The sequence below is a fragment of the Triticum aestivum genome, chromosome 4B, assembly GCF_018294505.1.
Source record: "Triticum aestivum cultivar Chinese Spring chromosome 4B, IWGSC CS RefSeq v2.1, whole genome shotgun sequence".
Lineage (NCBI taxonomy): Eukaryota > Viridiplantae > Streptophyta > Magnoliopsida > Poales > Poaceae > Triticum > Triticum aestivum.
The window spans coordinates 427,434,106-427,454,675 of NC_057804.1; the positions used below are offsets into that span (position 1 = coordinate 427,434,106).

The 20,570-nt window shown below is 42.9% G+C and overlaps 1 protein-coding gene and 1 long non-coding RNA gene across 9 annotated transcripts; one reads left to right on the top strand and one right to left on the bottom strand.

Annotated features, from left to right (window-relative positions):
• Positions 1-1,190: 1,190 nt before the first annotated feature.
• Positions 1,191-3,579, top strand: LOC123092522 (protein IN2-1 homolog B). Its single transcript, XM_044514325.1, has 10 exons — positions 1,191-1,481; positions 1,604-1,678; positions 1,797-1,857; positions 1,982-2,068; positions 2,167-2,265; positions 2,352-2,460; positions 2,673-2,749; positions 2,841-2,948; positions 3,107-3,187; positions 3,264-3,579. Exons 1-10 carry the CDS (start codon positions 1,300-1,302, stop codon positions 3,270-3,272), a joined length of 888 nt encoding a protein of 295 aa, XP_044370260.1. The 5' UTR covers positions 1,191-1,299; the 3' UTR covers positions 3,273-3,579.
• LOC123092523 (uncharacterized) lies at positions 3,580-6,251 on the bottom strand. Of its 8 annotated transcripts, none has more exons than XR_006444705.1 (7): positions 6,083-6,251; positions 5,913-5,984; positions 5,758-5,824; positions 5,602-5,662; positions 5,210-5,483; positions 5,001-5,123; positions 4,351-4,906 (listed from the first exon to the last, which is right to left on the bottom strand). It is a non-coding gene; the product is annotated as an uncharacterized lncRNA (long non-coding RNA). The 8 variants fall into 8 exon arrangements; XR_006444702.1 differs by having other exon boundaries at positions 5,210-5,487; XR_006444701.1 differs by having other exon boundaries at positions 5,210-5,662.
• Between the last annotated feature and the right edge of the window lie 14,319 nt (positions 6,252-20,570).

Consider the following 20,570-nt stretch of genomic DNA (forward strand, 5'->3'; position numbering starts at 1 on the left):
CGAAGGGCCCTTGACAAAAGAGCAATGCTACCCTTGAAGTAAGGAGGCAGAAGAGTAGAACCAGGTAAATTTTTGTCCTTTGGTCATATGTTCGTTCATGTGGGAATAACTTCTGATGGTTAGGTCCTTGTGGTGGAACCAGGCCACCGGAGTTTAAGAGCATAATTGGTTTGCATGCCAATGTTTGGCATTGTGCCAAATATTGACAACTATTTGGTTGACTACGAGTTGTTTCGCCTATCTCACAAAAAGTTGCCAATAATTGGCAAGTCTTGGTGTTGCCAATATTTGGCAATGCCAACATTTGGCAAGCCAAATATTGATAGCAAATCAATTATGCTCTAAGTCCTACACTTGGCACCGGTGCTCGCCTTTTTTTATATTTATTTTAGTTTTTTCGGCGATGTTCGTTCAGCGGAGGAGATGTTCTCATCGACTACGAGGTATATGTGGTGATACTGGATTTATTTTAGATTTTTTTGTGATTTTCGTTCGATGGGAAAATAGATTCTCATAGACTACGAAACATCTGTTAATTTCGTTAATTCTAAAATATTGTGCCGGTTTAGAATCTTGTATGGGTGAAGGTAAAAGATGTGTGCGTGCATTTATAGGCATCCAGACTGTAGCTAGTCAGATGAATGGCTCGCTCCGTTGGGACCTGTCCACATGTGCAGTTGCACTCCACACAAAAAATAGGTACTTCCTCCGTTTTTATTTAGTCCGCCTATTAGTTTTGATCAAAGGTAAGCGTTGAAACTTTGATAAAGTTTATAAACAAAAATATTAACATATACTTCCTCCGTCCAAAAATACTTGTCATCAAAACGGATAAAAAAGAATGTATCTATAACTAAAATACATCTAGATACATCATTTTTATTTATTTTGATGACAAGTATTTTCGGACGGAGGAAGTACTATACTAGTACAATAATCAATCAATACCATTAGATTCATTATTGAATGTATTTTCTCATCATGTAGTTTTTTATGATAAATATTTATATATTTTTATAAATTTGATTAAACTTTATGAAGTTTGACTTCTGTCAAATCTATATGCAGATTAAATAAAAACGGAAGGAGTATGTTGTTGCAAAATGTGTCTATGTACAAAATAACGACCGGCATGACCGCATGTCGGCATCGTTCCAGAACGTACCGGAAGAGCAACCCCATGGCACCTACACCGCGTTCGCGTCCAGGTGAGGCCGGCCGGCAGACCCCATCCATCCATGGAGCATCACCCGAATCGGCGTGTCGAATCCACATTTACTGCCGCACAAGCTCGCACCAATGACTTCGCTCACTTTCCCCTGCCGCTCGTCACCACTGACGCCCGCCTCCATTTCCCCTCCCGTCCCGTCGCCGTGTATAAAGATCCGCCGCTCGCGACGAGCTGCTCCCCATCGCCGCCTCATCGCCGCCAGGAGTTCGAGTTCCCCCCGAACCGTCGCCATGGCTGCCGCACCAGTCATGTGAGCAGGCCAAGTCCCGGCGCAGAATCTACTGCGCTTCATTCTCGATTAAATTATTCGAATCGTTTCTCCGTTGTGTTGTTTTTAACTTGGTGTTTGTTTCTCTACTCCAACGTGCGCAGCTCCCCGAAAGAAAATCTGCCCCCTTCGCTGACCTCCACCTCCGAGCCCCCTCCACTCTTCGACGGCACCACCAGGTGAATTTGGACAAGACATACGAGAGATCAAATTGCATTGCAGATACCATCTTGTGGCTTGTCACTCTGCATAAATCAAGGGTTAACCTGCCAATTCTTTTTTTCATGTCTCGTGAAGGTTGTATGTTGCATATCACTGCCCATATGCGCAGCGCGCTTGGATTGCCAGGAACTACAAGGTAACTTCTGTTCTTTGATTTGTTGATGTTCTTCGAACAGAAATCGTACTTTTGCTGCTGCTGTGCAAGCAACACTGAATCATTGTTTACATCCGAATGAAATCTAATGGTGTTTCTTCTCCAGGGTTTGCAAGACAAGATCAAGATAGTCGGGATCGATCTCGCAGACAGGCCGGCTTGGTACAAGGAGAAGGTTTACCCACAGAACAAGGTATGGTGAATCTCAACTCTGCTCCACGTGTACGATATCTTAACACTGTTTCAGTTCATCATCTCTGTGATACATCCACACTAACTTATTTTCGACAGGTGCCTTCACTGGAGCATAACAACGAGGTGAAAGGAGAAAGCTTGGATTTGGTCAAGTACATTGACAGCAATTTCGATGGCCCAGCATTGCTCCCCGATGTAAATATTTTTAACCATCATGATTCATGGTAACCAGGGAAAGCAATTTCTCAGTGGTTTTAACGCTTGCATTCATAAATTGGCAGGATTCTGCAAAGAAGCAGTTTGCCGAGGAGCTGCTTGTGTACATCGATGAGTTCAATAAAGCACTATACTCATCCATAACCTCCAAGGGAGATGTGGCAGAGGAAACTGGTAAAACAGCAGAGCGATACCTGTAACTTGTCTAATCATCTACTCCCTCCATCCGGAATTACTTGTCACAAAAATGGATGTATCTACAACTAAAATACATCTAGATACATTCATTTCTTGGACGAGTAATTCCGAACGGAGGGAGTAATAAGTTCTACAGGCTAGAGTATGTAACTCATATTTATAACTTCTTATGCATTATCTTCCATTAGTTGCTGCGCTGGATAAAATAGAAGCGGCCCTGGGAAAGTTCAGTGATGGCCCTTTCTTCCTTGGCCAGTTCAGTTTGGTATGTCACACCAATCCGGGAATCCTTTAAATTCCATTTCAGAAGAATTGTGTTGACATGTTGACTTGTTGCGACGTTCATTTCTGCACAGGTGGACATTGCATATGTGCCATTTATCGAAAGGTTTCAGATATTCTTTTCTGGTATCAAAAACTATGATATCACCAAGGACAGACCTAATATTCAGAAATTCATCGAGGTAAGTCTGAATGTCGCGGGATGTGACTATACCACATTGTTCTGTTGTGTTTAAAGTAAATTCACATTTTTCTGCAAATGTTGTAGATAGTCCAATGCAAATCAATTTCCTTTGCAATTCTTTGATGTCGAGAAGGCAACTTAATCGATATGTTACAGGAAGTGAACAAGATCGATGCGTACACGCAAACGAAACTGGACCCACAATTTCTACTTGAACACACAAAGAAGCGGCTTGGGGTAACAACATATTCCCTGATTTTTCAGCCTTGAATCATTTTCAAACCATTTTGCACTTACAAAATTCAACTTCCAGATTGAGTGAAGATGTGACCAAGGATGACCAAGAGACCAGGGAACTACTGCAGCATGGAAGATGAAGAGGAAGACACTCAGGAGTGTGCTTGCTTGCTACTACTACTAGATCATGAAAGGCACGCGTTGCTGCGCCCGTCTTATGGTAATAATAAATTTTAGGCTTGACACAATTGTGCGGAAGCATTGTATGTAAACTTTAGATCTTCTAGTATTATAAATAATTTTGTGTAATTTCATTTTTACCTGGAATTTAAAGCAATGTAGTAGTATTAGGCTTATGCCGTTGTCATTACAATACAACGATTGTTCAAAGACCTTGGTGAACAACAACGGTTCAAATGAAAAACAAGTCATCTCAAAGACTTAAGCATAATAAAAGTTGAAGCCAGAATTTCATTGTCCGCTCAGGTTTAGTGCCAAAGGTTATTAGTACCAATGCAGTACGGCTCTAGATTCCTTCTAAATTTTTATTGGCCAAAATTTAGTACATGATGTTCAACCACTTAGTTCCTTTCACTGTTTCCTCTTTAGTATCTTCTGAGCAGTCCAACATGCATTTTCTGGAGATGGTTACATTGAAACTCTTGGGCACCTTATTAAAAACATCAGTAGGATAGTTCTTAAATTTATTAAAGTGGAAGCGCCAAAAATTCAATGTAAATCTGAGAAGGAATATCTAACATAAATTAAGTAAAATTAAGAAATGAGAGATATTGGTTTGATTCTATCACTGCCATATTAGTTGAATCACCTTCTCTTAAAACATGTCTCTTTCTCAAGTTATGGAACTTCATCACTTCCACTGCCAATCAGAACCGTATTGACAAATGAATTATAGTACATTGTCCTCTAACCAACAAATAATTCATCATTGGCCATCATTTTGTTTCAGCATGAGCTATTTTAAAGCGAACAAATATCAGTGACTAAAGTAATGCAAGCTCTGTCCTTAGACAGATGTGCCATGCATGTAAAATAATTAAATACCCAGCATGAATCGAGGTAATCAGTTTCATCTAATAATGAAACTAATGAACTTATGGCCTATTGCCAAGTAGCACAGTCATATCGATTTTGTCATATCTTCTCAAGAGTGACCATGAGCATCACAAATACTTATGCATTCACAAAATCACATCAAATTAAGCTACTCAAATTTCGTCATTTCATCCCCAAATCTAAATATCAAACATAAATGCTACTACATTCATGTCATGTTTGAGCAAGCAATTATATGATATTCCAAATGCTTATGCAATTCCTCGACCTAAAGTGGAAGTGGGAGTTTGTTATGTATGACAAAATAACTTATCTCCCAGCCACGGCTTATGTTTTTATAGCAAGTGGCCATCTAATGTGTACACATCTGAGTATCCTTTACAAAGTTTGAAGTAAAACTCTATATGCATATGATCTCCTTTGGATCTGTAGACTAAAGATCAAACTAATAATCTGCTATCAAACTCCCAAAGACTAAAAATCAACCTAATAATAAGTTACCAAAGTCCTAGAGGGTAGAAAACACTATACGTACTTGTCCAAGAATATTGACATGGTATGTGGATGAATCTTATCAACCAACAGTCCTTTGTGTCGTGTTACTCCTTAGCTCGAATATCTACTATTGGTGGCCACCTTCTCCTGTCATATCCCAACAGAAACAATCCACCAACAGACTGAGCAAACCTAAACTCACAATTCCCAACCAATATTGAAGGTGTGATCGGTGCTTTACTCTCATCACGGCGAGGTCGGTGAATTGTATATGGCGCTTCAATTGTATCCACTTCCTATGGAGGCATAGAACTCCATGGGACTGCAGCCCGACAGCCTCCACACCATAATCATCATCCAGACGCTACATGCATAACAGAAAAAATAAAATCAAAAGGATTGAAGCCAATGAGATCGTGGATATATACGGATCAAGGCAGGGAATCGCACATTGATAGGCCAAACCACCTTGAGGCCTAATGCCAGCAACAGTAATAGAAGAGATGGCCAAGCTTCTTTTTCATTCTGCCGCCATCAGTCTCAATATTTTTTTCTTTGAGGGAATCCAGTCTTTCCAGCACGAGTCAGCTATGTGCGGGACGAATATGGGCCAGTTTCATCTTGCAAAGCAGTGAACCGTTAGCAAATCAGTAGCTACTTCGACCATCAAATCGGCCAGGTTTACCAGAAGGCTTTATATCTGACCAACTGCCCCTGCCACTAACTGTCTAAAAATGAATTTATTCAGTCAGAAGAAGAACATTATCAATTGATTTAACTTTTGATTTGTATTATGCTAGCATAGAGATCAAAATAATGCTGATGGCTAGGAAAGACAATACCTCTTGCTTAACCAATATAGTACCTGTAGAGGATAAGAGGGTGCCAACTTGGTACTGCAAACTGAACAAGATTGTTAAAATAGCATCACCATGCAGCAGAAATCACATGACCATTTACTCCAATGCAAGCATACAAACAATTGCAAGGAGTGTCACCTGCCTTGGCTTTGCACGGAGTGCCATGAGGCCGGAGGTGTCGACGCCTAGCCTCTAGCATCTGCATCTGCTATTAGACAAAACATATGTTTATGTCTCGAATTTAGCTCTATACAGTATGTTTTTCTAGGATGAGTGAAGATGGTTTGACGTACAGTGGTAAAAAGGCATGGTGGTCAGAGGGATGGTGGTCGTCGTCGTTGCGGAGTAAGTTGGTTGTTCCTGAACTGCGGAGAAACATGAGACTTGTTGACTCACTACGCCATGGCTACCAGCATAGTACAGTTCGGTTAGTACAACAAATTCAAACACCGAAAACTGATACCAGCATGGTCGCCGAAGCTTGAGCGCCATGGACGTCGCGCCCCTCGTCAAGCACTACGCTGCCGCGCTTCGAATCAATCCAGGTGGAGATCGACACCGACGGCACGCCGCCCCTGCTTCCAAGACGTTTCGGCTCGCTGCCGCCGCTGTCACCGCTAGAGTTGGTTAGGGTTAGCGAGCACTCTAATCGCCCACGACTGATTGGTTCGCTGCTTTTCAGATCAGGGAATGCTCCCTCGCTTCGGCCTGCTATGCGATGGGCTATCCGGCCCAATTAACCACGTTGGTTCAAAATAGTTACAGGAGTAGCTGCCCTCAGGAAGCTGCGGGGACGGGAACAAGGAAAATTCTACTACACATCCAACGTCTAGAGACGGACGTATCTTGAAATTTGACGGCTCCAAAGGCTGATGGCATGAGGGAGCTCATAGGGTGCCCAATTATAATATTCTTAAATATACTATACTTTGAATAAAAAGATGCATGCTACTAAGGCCCTGCCTTTTGAGAAAAAATTAAGTGGTTGTTTTGTGATTATAGTCTTTTTAGGCGTTCTGTGATTGTCGTTTGACAGTGTACAATATTGTGAGTATGTACGTGCAATTAATATACTGCATAATATCAATTATCCTACCTAGTATATGCATGCAATTAATATTCTGTTTAATATCAACGTGCATTATTTACTATTGTGGAATCAAGATACTTCGTCTATTTTGGGACTGCTCCGTTGCTCTCAATTGTTGGAATCCCAATACCTTTTTTTTTTGAAAGAAAAGGGTTTCCTCCTGCTCCATTTTTATAGAATGAAGCAAAGCAGAGAAACAAAGTTTGACTCACATCCACACCACGCTACTAGAAAAACCAAGTCCAACACTAGACTGGTCACAGGAATCTCAATATCTCATTATCCCAACCAAAAACAAAGCTAATCAAGATATGTTGAAATATGCTTTGCTCTACGTTCCTTACCCCAAGACATTGGCCTCGATATTGTTCTTACTGGGTGCTGGAGCATTTGGTCATTGAGAAATGACAAAATCTTTCGCTAATCTTGCAATTAACTCCTAAGAGAAGGGCTGGCCATGGCTGAACTAAGAGCTAAACCAGCAAGGGCCATCAAGATCAAGAAGTGGATAGAACAACACTTGTAACTTTGTCATGGAGTTCCCAAAAACTGACGTAGGTTGATGGCTTTGCTTTTCTTTTCATATTAATTAATTTATGTACATTTGCTTTTTTCAGATAAAAAATACAAGGTTGAGTAATCCCTGTAGACACTGCCACACGGGAGTGAGTGACCATTCCCTTTTCCAGCTTCATCAGTTACCAGCCTGCATCGGTCCCTGGGACCTAATGCCAACTCCAACGCACCACCATATCCTGTCCGCTCGTGTCCGCTTGAGGTAAAACGGACAGATGAGACGACCCAACGCGCAACCCTATTCGTAAAAAGTGTCTGTTTTTGGTCCGTTTTACCTCATCCTGCGAGCAAACTTAGGTCGGGTTTGCGTCTGGAACAGACACGAGCGGACGATTCTTTGCGTGGTCCTCGTCCGACTGTGTCCTTTGCATGTGACCCCTGACCCACGTGTCATTGAAACCAAATGGGCCCGTCTGTCCACCCACCCATCCTTCTCTCTCTCCCTTTTTCTCTCTCTTCCCCACCAACCCAACCATGCATGCTCTCGTGCCGGGCACCGGCTCTGTGGCCGCCGCCTCCTAGTGCCGGTCCTGCACGTCGGTGTTTCACGTGCGGGAGCTCAAAGGCGAGCGCCAGCTGCAGCACCGGGGCGCGGGCGCGACGGGGCGAGGAGGTGGGCGGCGACGCGGGCCGGCGCTGCTGCGAGACGACCACGGCGGGGCGGCCAGGGCGAGGGCGCACACGCATGGAACGGCGTGCGCGGGCGCGGGGGCGCGGCAGTGAGTGCAGAGACGGGGTGCGGCGTCGACGGGACGCGGCTGCGGGGCTCGTCACAGGGGAGCGGGCGGGAGAGCGCGGCGCTGGGAGGGAGCGGCCGGGCGAGCGGGGCGGCAGCAGGAGGGGTCGGATGAGCAGGCGCAGCGGCGGCGGCCGGGTGAGTGCGGGGCCAGGCGAGCGGGGCGGCGGCAGGAGGGGCCGGGCGAGCCCGCAGGCAGTGGCACGGGCGCGGCCGAGGTGGCGAGGCGAAGTGGGTTGCGGCGGCGGCAGGCGAGCGAGCGCGCACGCGCAGGCGGGTAGCCGCGGGTGAGCGTGAGCTGGTGCGGCTACAGGGCGACCACGGAGGCAAGCACGGGCGCATGACGTGGGCGGACGTTTTGGGATAGTTGGCCGCGTTGGGCGCGTCCAATAACAGCCGGACATAGATGTCCGTTTTGCCATCCATCGCCACCCCAAACCGACGAAATCCAGATAAAACGGACGTCCGTTTGGGGTCATGCGCTGGAGTTGGTCTAACCTCAGTGTACGGCGTGCAGATGCCATCCGCGTGAAACACGTTGCGTGGAAGGTTGAGATGAGCTCATGCACGCCATGATCGCGTCGAGGTGAGGCCCATCCAGCTAGTGCTCGAGTCCACATTTCTGCTGATGCCTACCCTGCCGTGAATAATTGCACTCGGCCGCCTCCCCTTCCAGGCAAAACCGACTTTGAGATGTCTTTCACTTCAAGTTTCGATCCCAGAGCTCAACATATAAATAGAGGTGCAGGCTAGCATTCAAAGAAGATCAAGATTCACCAAGCCGTGTGCCGGCAACTCCGTCCCCTCTAGTTTATCCTCCGTTATAGTTTTTGTTGTGCTTGGCGAAGCCCTGCGGAGATTGTTCTTCACCACCACCGTCACCATGCCGTCATGCTAGCGGAAACTCATCTACTACTTCGCCTCTCTTGCTGGATCGAGAAGGCGTGGACGTCATCGGGGCTGAACGTGTGCTGAACGCGGAGGTGCCGTACATTTGGTACTTGATCGGGACGGATCGTGAAGGTGTACGACTACATCAACCGCGCTGATAAACGCTTCCGCTTAGCGATCTTCAAGGGTATGAAGATGCTCTCCCCTCTCGTAGCTATGCATCTTCATGGATAGATCTTGCGTGTGCGTAGAATTCTTTTTGTTTTCCATGCTACATTTCCCAACACTTATTACTGAAATTTAAACAAAACATCACAGTAAACTAAACACTAAACATGGTCATCTTAGCAAAAACCTAAACTACAAACATGCTCATCACAGTACATAGTGCATTGAACATGGACATCACACTATATATACTATGGTACATGGGAGCTACCACCTCTGTCAAACATAAAACAGCATGATGACTGGTTCCTGCAGCTACTGCGAGATGTTTCAGGACATGTGCGTGTTCGTGTCCTGATGCTACTATGGAGAGTTTGGGATGTGAGAAATGAAATAGTGCATGCAAAACCAGCACCTCCCGTTGATGTCTCAGTCCGATTCTTGTCGAGCTACTTGGACTCACTAACTACTCTGAAGCTAGACCCCAACGCAGATTTTGTTAAAGGGAAGATGATTGCAACCCCTACCTTCCCGTTGATTCAACAACCACGTGATATCACTGAGCCTGGTGGCATCTCTTGGCTGCCTCCAAGCCAAGGTCGAGTGAAACTAAACACAGACGGCTCTTGTCCATGATGGAGTTGCGGGGACGGGCGTGGTTCTCAGAGACCACCTCGGCAAGATAATTTTCTGCGCCTGTAGACACCTTGCAAATTGTGATGATTCCTTGGAATCTGAAGTGCTTGCTATTTGGGAAGGGATTCTCTTGGCTTTGCAGTGGAGTAACATTTCCATAGATATTGAGTCAGACTGTCTTTTTTTGGAAATGGAGGCGTACCCTGGGCCTCTGCACCATGATGATGCATGCGGCCATCTTATTAACAAACCAAAATCGTCGAACAAGTCTTACAGCTCACAAAACGGAGCAGCCAAGAAAATCCAAAAAAAGGAAAATTACATGCGAACAAAGTCAACCGGCACAATGAAGATAAATAGGATAAGCTCTCTAGACTCCTATCCTGTTATGTGAGCGTCATCCGAACCGGTTGAAGATAACCTGAGCTACCATCTCCCATTGGTTGCACCAGTAACCAAAGGCTCCCTGGAGTCCATAGGAGTGAGTAAGGACCACGTACGGATCCAAGCTGTAGCCCTGAAGATAACCTGCAAAAAACTTAAAGTGTGTTGTCTATTAAAAATCATATCATTCCTACAGTTCCATATAGGCCATAATAGCGCACATATTCCAATCCGAATACGAGCCGCAGTAATCTGCTCCACCCCAGCTAACCATGTCCCAAACAAAGACGCAATATTGACTGGTGGATTAATATTAAAAGCTATATGAATCATTCTCCAAAGTAATTTGGCAAGTGGGCATTCAATAAATAAGTGTTGTATTGTTTCGTCATGATCACAAAAACAGCACCGCGAAGAACCTACCCATCGCCTCTTAATTAGGTTGTCCTTGGTGAGTATCACTTGCTCGTGAACAAACCACATGAAAATTTTAATACGCAAAGGAATCTTAACTTTCCAAATGTGTAACGACCGAGATAGGGGGTTGAAGTTAACGAGATCCATATAAAAAGATTTCACCGTAAATCTCCCATTCGAAGTTAATTTCCATTGAATTGAATCCGGTTGATCGGAGAGTTGAACTTCTATCAATCTTCGAACCAGGTGCATCCAGGCGGTCCATCTCTCACCAACTAACACTCGTCTGAATTGGATGTTCAAGGGAATTGTTTGAAGGACGGTACCCACGTAATCCTCCTTACGTTGTACAATATTATAGAGTGTAGGATATTGGATGGCTAAGGGCGTCTCTCCTAGCCATGTGTCTTCCAAAAATCTTGTTGACATGCCATTGCCAACTAAGAATTTTACTCTACGAAAGAATAGGTCCTTCGTGCGCATAAGCCCCTTCCAGAACGACGAATCAGTCGGTCTCATGGTAACCTGGGCTAGCGTTTTCGAATGCAGATACTTATTACGCAAGATTTGAGACCACATACCCTCCGGCTCAGTCTCGAGTTTGTAGAGCCATTTGCTCATAAGACATTTGTTCTTGATTTCTAAGTTTTCAATGCCGAGACCCCCTTGGTCTTTAGGTCGGCAAATGATATCCCATCGCGCGAGACGGTATTTCCGCTTGGCCTCATCGGACTGCCAAAAGAAACGAGATCGAAAGAAATCAAGACGCTTGCGAACTCCTTTCGGAACTTTGAAGAACGACAGAAGGAACATCGGCATACTAGTCAGTACTGAGTTAATCAGGACTAGCCGAATTCCATATGACATAAGCTTACCCTTCCAGCAGCTTAGTTTTTTTTCAATTTGTTCTTCAATACATTTCCAATCTTTATTGGAGAGTTTACGGTGATGGATCGGTATACCCAAGTAATTGAATGGTAAGGCACCTGACTCGCACCCAAACAGTTGTCTGTATTTGTGTTCCTCGTCTTTGGCCTTCCCAAAGTAGAACACCTCGCTCTTATGAAAATTTATTTTTAGGCCAGACAATTGTTCGAAGAGACATAAGATAAGTTTCATATTACGATCCTTAGCCATATCATGTTCCATGAAGAGGATAGTGTCATCAGCATATTGTAGAATGTAAACCCCTCCATCGACAAGATGAGGAACGAGACCCTCTACGTGGCCATGCTGCTTGGCCCTGCCAATAATGACGGCCAGCATATCTGCCACAATATTGAACAGAAGAGGAGACATGGAATCACCTTGTCGTAACCCCTTATGTGTCTGGAAATAGTGACCGATGTCATCGTTCACCTTGATTCCGACACTACCTTTCTGGACTTGGGTATCTACTTGCTTCCTCCAAGTTTCAGTAAAACCCTTCATGCGCATTGCCTGTTGAAGAAAAGGCCATTTTACTTTATCATACGCCTTCTCAAAGTCCACTTTTAAAATAACACCATCTAGTTTCTTCGAGTGGATCTCATGAAGCGTTTCATGTAGAACGACCACCCCTTCCGGTATGTGTCGTCCCGGCATGAACGTTGTCTAGCTCGGTTGGATTACTGAATGAACAATTTGTGTCAATCTATTAGTTCCTACCTTTGTGAATATTTTGAAACTCAGATTCAGTAGGCAAATGGGGCGGAATTGTTAGATTCAAACAGCCTCATCTCTCTTAGGTAACAACATGATCGTCCCAAAGTTAAGATGAAACAACTCCAAATGACCGTCAAATAAATCATGAAACAAAGGCATAAGATCATCTTTAATAATATGCCAACATTTCTTATAGAATTCAGCAGGAAATCCATCTGGCCCCGATGCTTTATTTGGTTTCTTTTGGGAAATTGCCTGATAAACCTCTTTTTCAGTAAACGGTGCAGAGAGAACATCATTCTCTGTTGCTTGTAGTTGAGGAATATCATCAATCACAGATTCGTCCAGGGACACCTTCGATGAATTAGGGGACCAAACAGTTTTTTATAATAGTTAGAGATGTAAGCCTTCAGATTTTCGTGTCCCACTATTGTCCCCTCGTCCTGATCAAGCTGTATAAATTTTTTCTTCCTATGCTTGCCATTTGCAACCATATGAAAAAATTGTGTATTGTCATCCCCTTGGATGACCTTCATTGTTTTCGCACACAATGCCCACTTCAGCTCCTCTTCTCTCAAGAGGGCCCGTAGACCTTGCTCAGCCTGGGACTTCGTTTGTTGCTCAAGCACAGAGAGCAGAGTGACCTCTGCCTTTAAGTCTAAAACCTCAATCAATTGAGTCAGACGCTCTTTTTCTTGTTTATAAATCCCACTCTCATTTCTGGCCCAACCGCGCAGAAATTGTCGGAGATGTCTAATTTTGTTTTGCCCTCGCTCAACATGAGTCCTTCCACTAACCGACTTAGCCCATTCTCATGTAATCATCTCCAAAAAGCCTTCTCGCTCAAACCAACTGAGCTCGAAGGAAAAGATATTTTTATTTGCCACATGTGTCGCTTCCCCCGAGTCAAGAAGAAGTGGTGTGTGATCCGAGATCGCTCTCTGCATCGCATGGACCGACACCAACCGATATTTTTGTTCCCATTCCACACTGGCAAGAACCCTATCCAACTTTTCATAAGTCGGAATGGGTAACGAATTGGCCCATGTAAACTGTCTACCGGTGAGCTCAATTTCTCTCAAATTTAGACTCTCGATAATCATGTTAAACATCATGGACCATCGTCCGTCAAAATTGTCATTGTTCTTTTCATCTCTTCTCCTAATTATATTAAAAAATCCCCCCAACTAGTATAGGCAGGTTTTCATCTCCACAAATCCGCACCAAATCGGCCAAAAATCAGGCTTGAGTTCAGGTTGTGCTGCCCCATAGACTGCTACTAGGGACCATCGAAACCCGTCTAGTTTTGATCGCACCCTGAATTTGACCGAAAAATCTCCATGAACTGCATTGAGCACCTCTAAAGTCTCACACCGTACACCTAGTAAAATCCCACCGGATCGACCTCTAGGAGGTAAGATGTGCCAATCAAAATCAATACCGCTGGAGAGAGTTTGAAGATATTGTGATGTGAAATTATCTCGTCCGGTCTCCAAAAGTGCGGTAAAGTCTAATTGTTGTTCTATCATTGTTTCTGCTAAGAATCGTTGTCTAGCCAAGTTTGCTAGACCTCTGCTATTCCAAAAAATTCCTTTCATAAGTCATCATGATTTTTTTATGTTTAACTCTGGCACTTCTGCGTACCGCTGACGTAGGGTAAATTTTTCTCTTCCAGGGTCATTTGGGCTTCTCCTCAACTCCCTGCGGGATAGAAGGATCGGTGACTGATGACCCACAAGTATAGGGGATCTATCGTAGTACTTTCGATAAGTAAGAGTGTCGAACCCAACGAGGAGCAGAAGGAAATGATAAGCGGTTTTCAGTAAGGTATTCTCTGCAAGTACTGAAATAAGTGGTAACAAATAGTTTTGTGATAAGATAAATTGTAACAAGCAACAAGTAACAAAAGTAAATAAAGTGCAGCAAGGTGGCCCAATCCTTTTTGTAGCAAAGGACAAGCCTGGACAAACTCTTATAATAGGAAAAGCGCTCCCGAGGACACATGGGAATATCGTCAAGCTAGTTTTCATCACGCTCATATGATTCGCGTTCGGTACTTTGATAATTTGATATGTGGGTGGATCGGTGCTTGGGTGTTGTTCTTACTTGAACAAGAATCCCACTTATGATTAACCTCTATTGCAAGCATCCGCAACTACAACAAAAGTATTAAGGTAAACCTAACCATAGCATGAAACATATGGATCCAAATCAGCCCCTTACGAAGCAACGCATAAACTAGGGTTTAAGCTTCTGTCACTCTAGCAACCCATCATCTACTCATTACTTCCCAATGCCTTCCTCTAGGCCCAAATAATGGTGAAGTGTTATGTAGTCGACGTTCACATAACACCACTAGAGGCTAGACAACTACATCTTATCAAAATATCGAACGAATACCAAATTCACATGACTACTAATAGCAGGAATTCTCCCTTGTCCTCAGGAACGAACGTAACTACTCACAAAGCATATTCATGTTCATAATCAGAGGGGTAATAATGTGCATAAAGGATCTGAACATATGATCTTCCACCAAATAAACCAACTAGCATCAACTACAAGGAGTAATCAACACTACTAGCAACCTACTAGCACCAATCCCAGACTTGGAGACAAGAATTGGATACAAGAGATGAACTAGGGTTTGGAGATGAGATGGTGCTGGTGAAGATGTTGATGGAGATTGCCCTCTCCCGATGAGAGGAGCATTGGTGATGATGGTGGTGATGATTTCCCCCTCCCGGAGGGAAGTGTCCCCGGCAGAACAGCTCTGCCGGAGCCCTAGATTGGTTCCGCCAAGGTTCCGCCTCGTGGCGGCGGAGATTCGTCCTGAAAGGTTGCCTTCTATTTTTTTCTCATCGAAAGACTTCATATAGGAGAAGACGGGCGTCGGAGAGCCACCAGGGGGCCCATGAGGTAGGGGGCGCGCCCAGGGGGGGCGCGCCCCCCATCCTCGTGAGCAGGGTGTGGGCCCCCTGGCCTTCATCTTTGGCGACGATTTTTCTTTATTTATTTTAAGATATTCCGTGGAGTTTCAGGACTTTTGGAGTTGCGTAGAATAGGCCTCCAATATTTGCTCCTTTCCCAGCCCAGAATTCCAGTTGCCGGCATTCTCCCTCTTCATGTAAACCTTGTAAATAAGAGAGAATAGCCATAAATATTGTGACATAACGTGAAATAACAACCCATAATGCAATAAATATCGATATAAAAGCATGATGCAAAATGGACGTATCAACTCCCCCAAGCTTAGACCTCGCTTGTCCTCAAGCGAAAAGCCGATAACAATAAATATGTCCTCATGTTTAGAGGTAGAGGCGTCAATAAAAATAAAATACGGGCATGAAGGCATCATGATTGTTTCCATAACAGCAACATATAAAGATTTTGTCATATGATTACTTATGTTCAAGTGATGATCTTTTCACAAAGCCAAAAGCATGAATCAGAAACCTTATTGTGCACCAACAAATTATAACCTCGGTCATTAAAGCAATTGCAATTTATCATAACATCGGAAAGGGTCTATGTCAGAGCTTAAAAGCAAGTCCACATACTCAACTATCACTTAGTCCTTCATAATTGCTAACACTCACGCAATACTTGTGGTTACGGAGTTTTAATCGGACACAGAGAAAGATAGGGGCTTATAATTTTGCCCCACAACTTTTTACCTCAAGGGTAATGTCAACAATAATAATTCATGCTCCCCCACATCCAATTAGATATATATATCATGTTCTTTCCAACATGCTGAGCTTGCCAAAGGATAAAATGAAAAAGGAAAGGTGAAGATCACCATGACTCTTGCATAAGGTAGAGGATAATAATAAAAGATAGGCCCTTCGCAGAGGGAAGCGGAGGTTGTCATGCGCATTTAGGGTTGATGCACAAAATCTTAATGCAAAAGAACGTCACTTTATATTGCCCCTTGTATGTGAACCTTTATTATGCAGTCTATCGCTTTTATTGCGTCCACAACAAGTTCGTACAAAGTTTATTTTCTCCGCACTAATAAGTCATGCATATTTAGAGAGCAATTTTTATTGCTTGCACCGATGACAACTTACTTGAAGGATCTTACTCAATCCATAGGTAGATATGGTGGACTCTCATGGCAAAACTGGTTTAAGGGTATTTGGAAGCACAAGTAGTATTTCTACTTGGTGCTGAGAATTTGGCTAGTATGAGGGGGAAAGGCAAGCTCAACACGTTAGAGGATCCATAACAACATACTTTATCTCAGATGTAAGAAAACATAACTCATTATGTTGTCTTCCTTGTCCAACATCAACTCTTTAGCATGTCATATTTTAATGAGTGCTTCCAATCATAAAAGATATCAATGATAATATATCTATATGTGAAATCTCTCTTTCCTTATTACTTCCTATTAATTGCAACGATGACCAAAGCTATATTTGCCAACTCCCAACAACCTTTAATCATCATACTCTTTCTATGTGAAGTCATTACTCTCATTAAGATCAATATGAACTCTTTGATGCTTTTTATTCTTTTTCTTCTAATCACCCAAGATCATGGCAAAATACTCAAGCCCTTGACTCAACACTAATCTTTATTATATAGCTCACGGACTCGATTACAAAGAAGGATCATAAAGCAAAACTCAAAACTAGATCATGCCATGACTTTATTCTACTAAATCAAGATACTATTAAATAGATCGAACTAAGAAAACGGTAAAGATAGGAGTTGTGATGGTGATACCATACCAGGGCACCTCCCCCACGCTTGGCAGTTGCCAAGGGGAGTGCCCATACCCATGTGATTATGTCTCCTTCTTTGTTGTTGGCGGTGGAGGTGTTGTTGATGATGCGAGCTTGTCGTCCACCTTCCATGGCATAGGCTCACCATCATAGAAGGATGATCGAGTCTCCGGAATCCTCAAATCTGCAGCCAAACTCATCCTTTTGAATCTATATTCATACTCACAGTTTTGGTTTTGCAGATCATAGATTTGGGCTTGGAGGGGATCGATCTTCTCATGTAGCTTGAAGATGGCCTCCTCGGTCTTCTTGGCATCCAGCTCGTAGTTGTTGGTGAACTCTACGAGCATCTTGTGGCTAGTGTTGATTCCACGCTCCACCATCCCCTGGCACTTGAAAACTTGTTGCTCCATTGCTTCAAGCCTCGACTCCACGCTTCCGATTCCCTTTGGTCCCTCAACATCACGGATGTGCAGCAACCCCTCACGCATCTCAATGGTTTGAGGGTGTCGCAGCACCTCCGCGAGGTAAGGGTTGATCACCTTCTCGAAGAACTTGTCCTTGGAAGCACTTGGGGTCGTCATGATGATCTAGACTTGTTAGAAAAATAGCTCGAAACAAGAACAGGGGAGATTTGCGTGATACGAGAGTCAAAACCTTCGGGAGCATATATAATGAATTTTTACCGACCAAAATACGTATAGTGCAAGGAAACGGAGTCCGGAGGGCACACGAGGTGCTCACGAGGTAGGGGGCGCACCCTCCACCCTCATGGAGGCCTCGTGTCCTCCCCGGACTGCTACTTATTTTTCTATTTTTCTAAATATTCTAAAACGGAGAAATATTGCCTTAAAAATTGTTTTGGAGTCAGTTTACTTACCGTACCACATACCTATTCCTTTTCGGAGTATGGAACGTTCTGGAAAGTGTCCTTTATGTATTCCTCCGGGGTTACGGTTTCAATAATATTAGTTTCAACATTTATGGGATTACCTGAAATATAGTGTTTAATCATTTGACCGTTTACCACCTTCGGATTTGTGCCTGCGAAGTTGTTGATTTTTATGGCACTGGAACGATAGACCTCCTCGATAACGTAGGGACCTTCCCATTTGGAGAGAAGTTTTCATGCAAAAAATCTTAAACGAGAGTTGTATAGCAATACATAATCACCTACATTAAACTCACGCTTTTGTATCCTTTTGTCATGCCATCTTTTAACCTTTTCTTTAAACAACTTGGCATTTTCATAAGCTTGGGTTCTCCATTCATCAAGTGAGCTAATATCAAATAACCTCTTCGCACCGGCAAGTTTGAAATCATAGTTGAGCTCTTTAATAGCCCAGTATGCCTTATGTTCTAGTTCGAGAGGTAAGTGACAAGCTTTTCCATAAACCATTTTATACGGAGACATACCCATAGGATTTTTATATGCAGTTATGTAGGCCCATAATGCATCATCAAGTTTCTTGGACCAATTCTTTCTAGACCTATTGACAGTCTTTTGCAAAATTAATTTGAGCTCTCTATTGCTCAATTCTACCTGACCACTAGACTGCGGGTGATATGGAGATGCAATTCTATGATTAACGTCATATTTAGCAAGCATCTTACGGAAAGCACCATGAATAAAGTGTGAACCACCATCAGTCATTAAATATCTAGGGACTCCAAACCTCGGAAAAATAACTTCCTTAAGCATTTTAATAGAAGTGTTATGATCAGCACTACTAGTTGGAATAGCTTCTACCCACTTAGTAACGTAATCAACAGCAACTAAAATATGAGTATATCCATTAGAGGCAGGAAAAGGTCCCATATAATCAAAGCCCCAAACATCAAATGGTTCAATAACAAGTGAATAATTCATAGGCATTTCTTGACGTCTACTAATATTACCAATTCTTTGACATTCATCGCAAGACAAAACAAACTTATGGGCATCCTTGAAGAGAGTAGGCCAATAAAAACCGGATTGCAATACCTTATGTGCAGTTCTATCTCCAGCGTGGTGTCCTCCATAAGCTTCGGAGTGACACTTGCGTAGGATCTGTTCCTGTTCATGCTCAGGTACACAACGTCTAATAACACCATCTACTCCTTCTTTATAAAGATGTGGGTCATCCCAAAAGTAATGTTGAAGATCATAGAAAAACTTTTTCTTTTGTTGGTATGTGAAGCTAGGTGGTATAAATTTAGCAACAATATAATTAGCATAATCAGCATACCATGGAGTGCTATGAGAAGTGCTTATGACATTCAATTGTTCATCAGGAAAACTACCATCAATAGGTAGTGGGTCATCAAGAACATTCTCTAACCTAGACAAGTTGTCTGCAACGGGGTTCTCAGCTCCTTTTCTATCAACAATATGTAAATCAAATTCTTGCAGCAGGAGAACCCATCTAATGAGTCTAGGTTTTGCATCCTTCTTTTCCATAAGATATTTAATAGCAGCATGATCAGTGTGAATAGTTACTTTAGAATCAACAATATAAGGTCTAAACTTATCACAAGCAAATACAACTGCTAAAAGTTCCTTTTCGGTAGTAGCAGAATTTCTTTGGGCACTGTCTAGAGTCTTACTACCATAATGGATAACATTTAATTTCTTATCAACTCTTTGCCCTAGAATAGCACCTACAGCATAATCACTAGCATCACACATAATTTCAAAAGGTAAATTCCAATCAGGTGGCTGAACAACAGGTGCAGAGACTAATGCTTTCTTAAGTATTTCAAATGCTTCTACACAATCATCATCAAAGACAAATGGTACATCTTTTTGCAATAAATTAGTCAGAGGCCGAGAGATTTTTGAGAAGTCCTTAATGAACCTCCTATAAAATCCGGCGTGACCAAGGAAACTTCTTATACCTTTGATGTCCTTGGGACATGGCATCTTTTCAATAGCAACAACCTTCGCTTTATCAACTTCAATACCTCTTTCAGAAACTTTGTGCCCCAAGACAATACCTTCATTAACCATAAAGTGGCACTTTTCCCAATTCAAGACAAGATTAGTTTCTTCATATCTCTGCAAAACTCGAGCAAGATTGCTCAAGCAATCATCAAAAGAGGAACCATAGACGGAAAAGTCGTCCATGAAAACCTCACAAATTTTCTCGCAAAAGTCAGAGAATATAGCCATCATACATCTTTGAAAGGTAGCAGGTGCATTACATAAACCGAAAGGCATACGTCTATAAGCAAAAGTACCAAAAGGGCATGTAAAAGTAGTATTTGATTGATCTTTAGCCGACACAGGTATTTGAGAAAAAAACGGAATAACCATCTAGAAAGCAATAGTGTGTATGTTTGCATAATATTTCTAGCATTTGATCAATAAAAGGTAAGGGGTAATGATCTTTCTTAGTAGCCTTATTTAATTTGCGGAAATCAATTACCATCCTATAACCTGTGATGATTCTTTGCGGAATCAATTCATCTTTATCATTAGGGACAACAGTAATACCTCCCTTCTTAGGGACACAATGGACAGGACTTACCCACTGACTATCAGCAACGGGATAAATTATACCTGCGTCCAGAAGCTTGAGTATTTCTTTTCTTACCACTTCTTTCATTTTAGGATTCAAACGTCATTGAGGATCACAAACTGGTTTGGCATCAGCTTCCAAATTTATTTTATGTTGACATAGAGTGGGACTGATGC

Excerpts from the sequence above, each read along its gene's own strand:
- LOC123092522 (XM_044514325.1), top strand. The coding sequence starts at position 1,300 with ATGACTTCGCTCACTTTCCCCTGCCGCTCGTCACCACTGACGCCCGCC. Across the intron at positions 1,482-1,603 it reads ATGGCTGCCGCACCAGTCAT|CTCCCCGAAAGAAAATCTGC; the intron begins GTGAGCAGGCCA and ends CAACGTGCGCAG. Across the intron at positions 2,949-3,106 it reads ATATTCAGAAATTCATCGAG|GAAGTGAACAAGATCGATGC; the intron begins GTAAGTCTGAAT and ends GATATGTTACAG.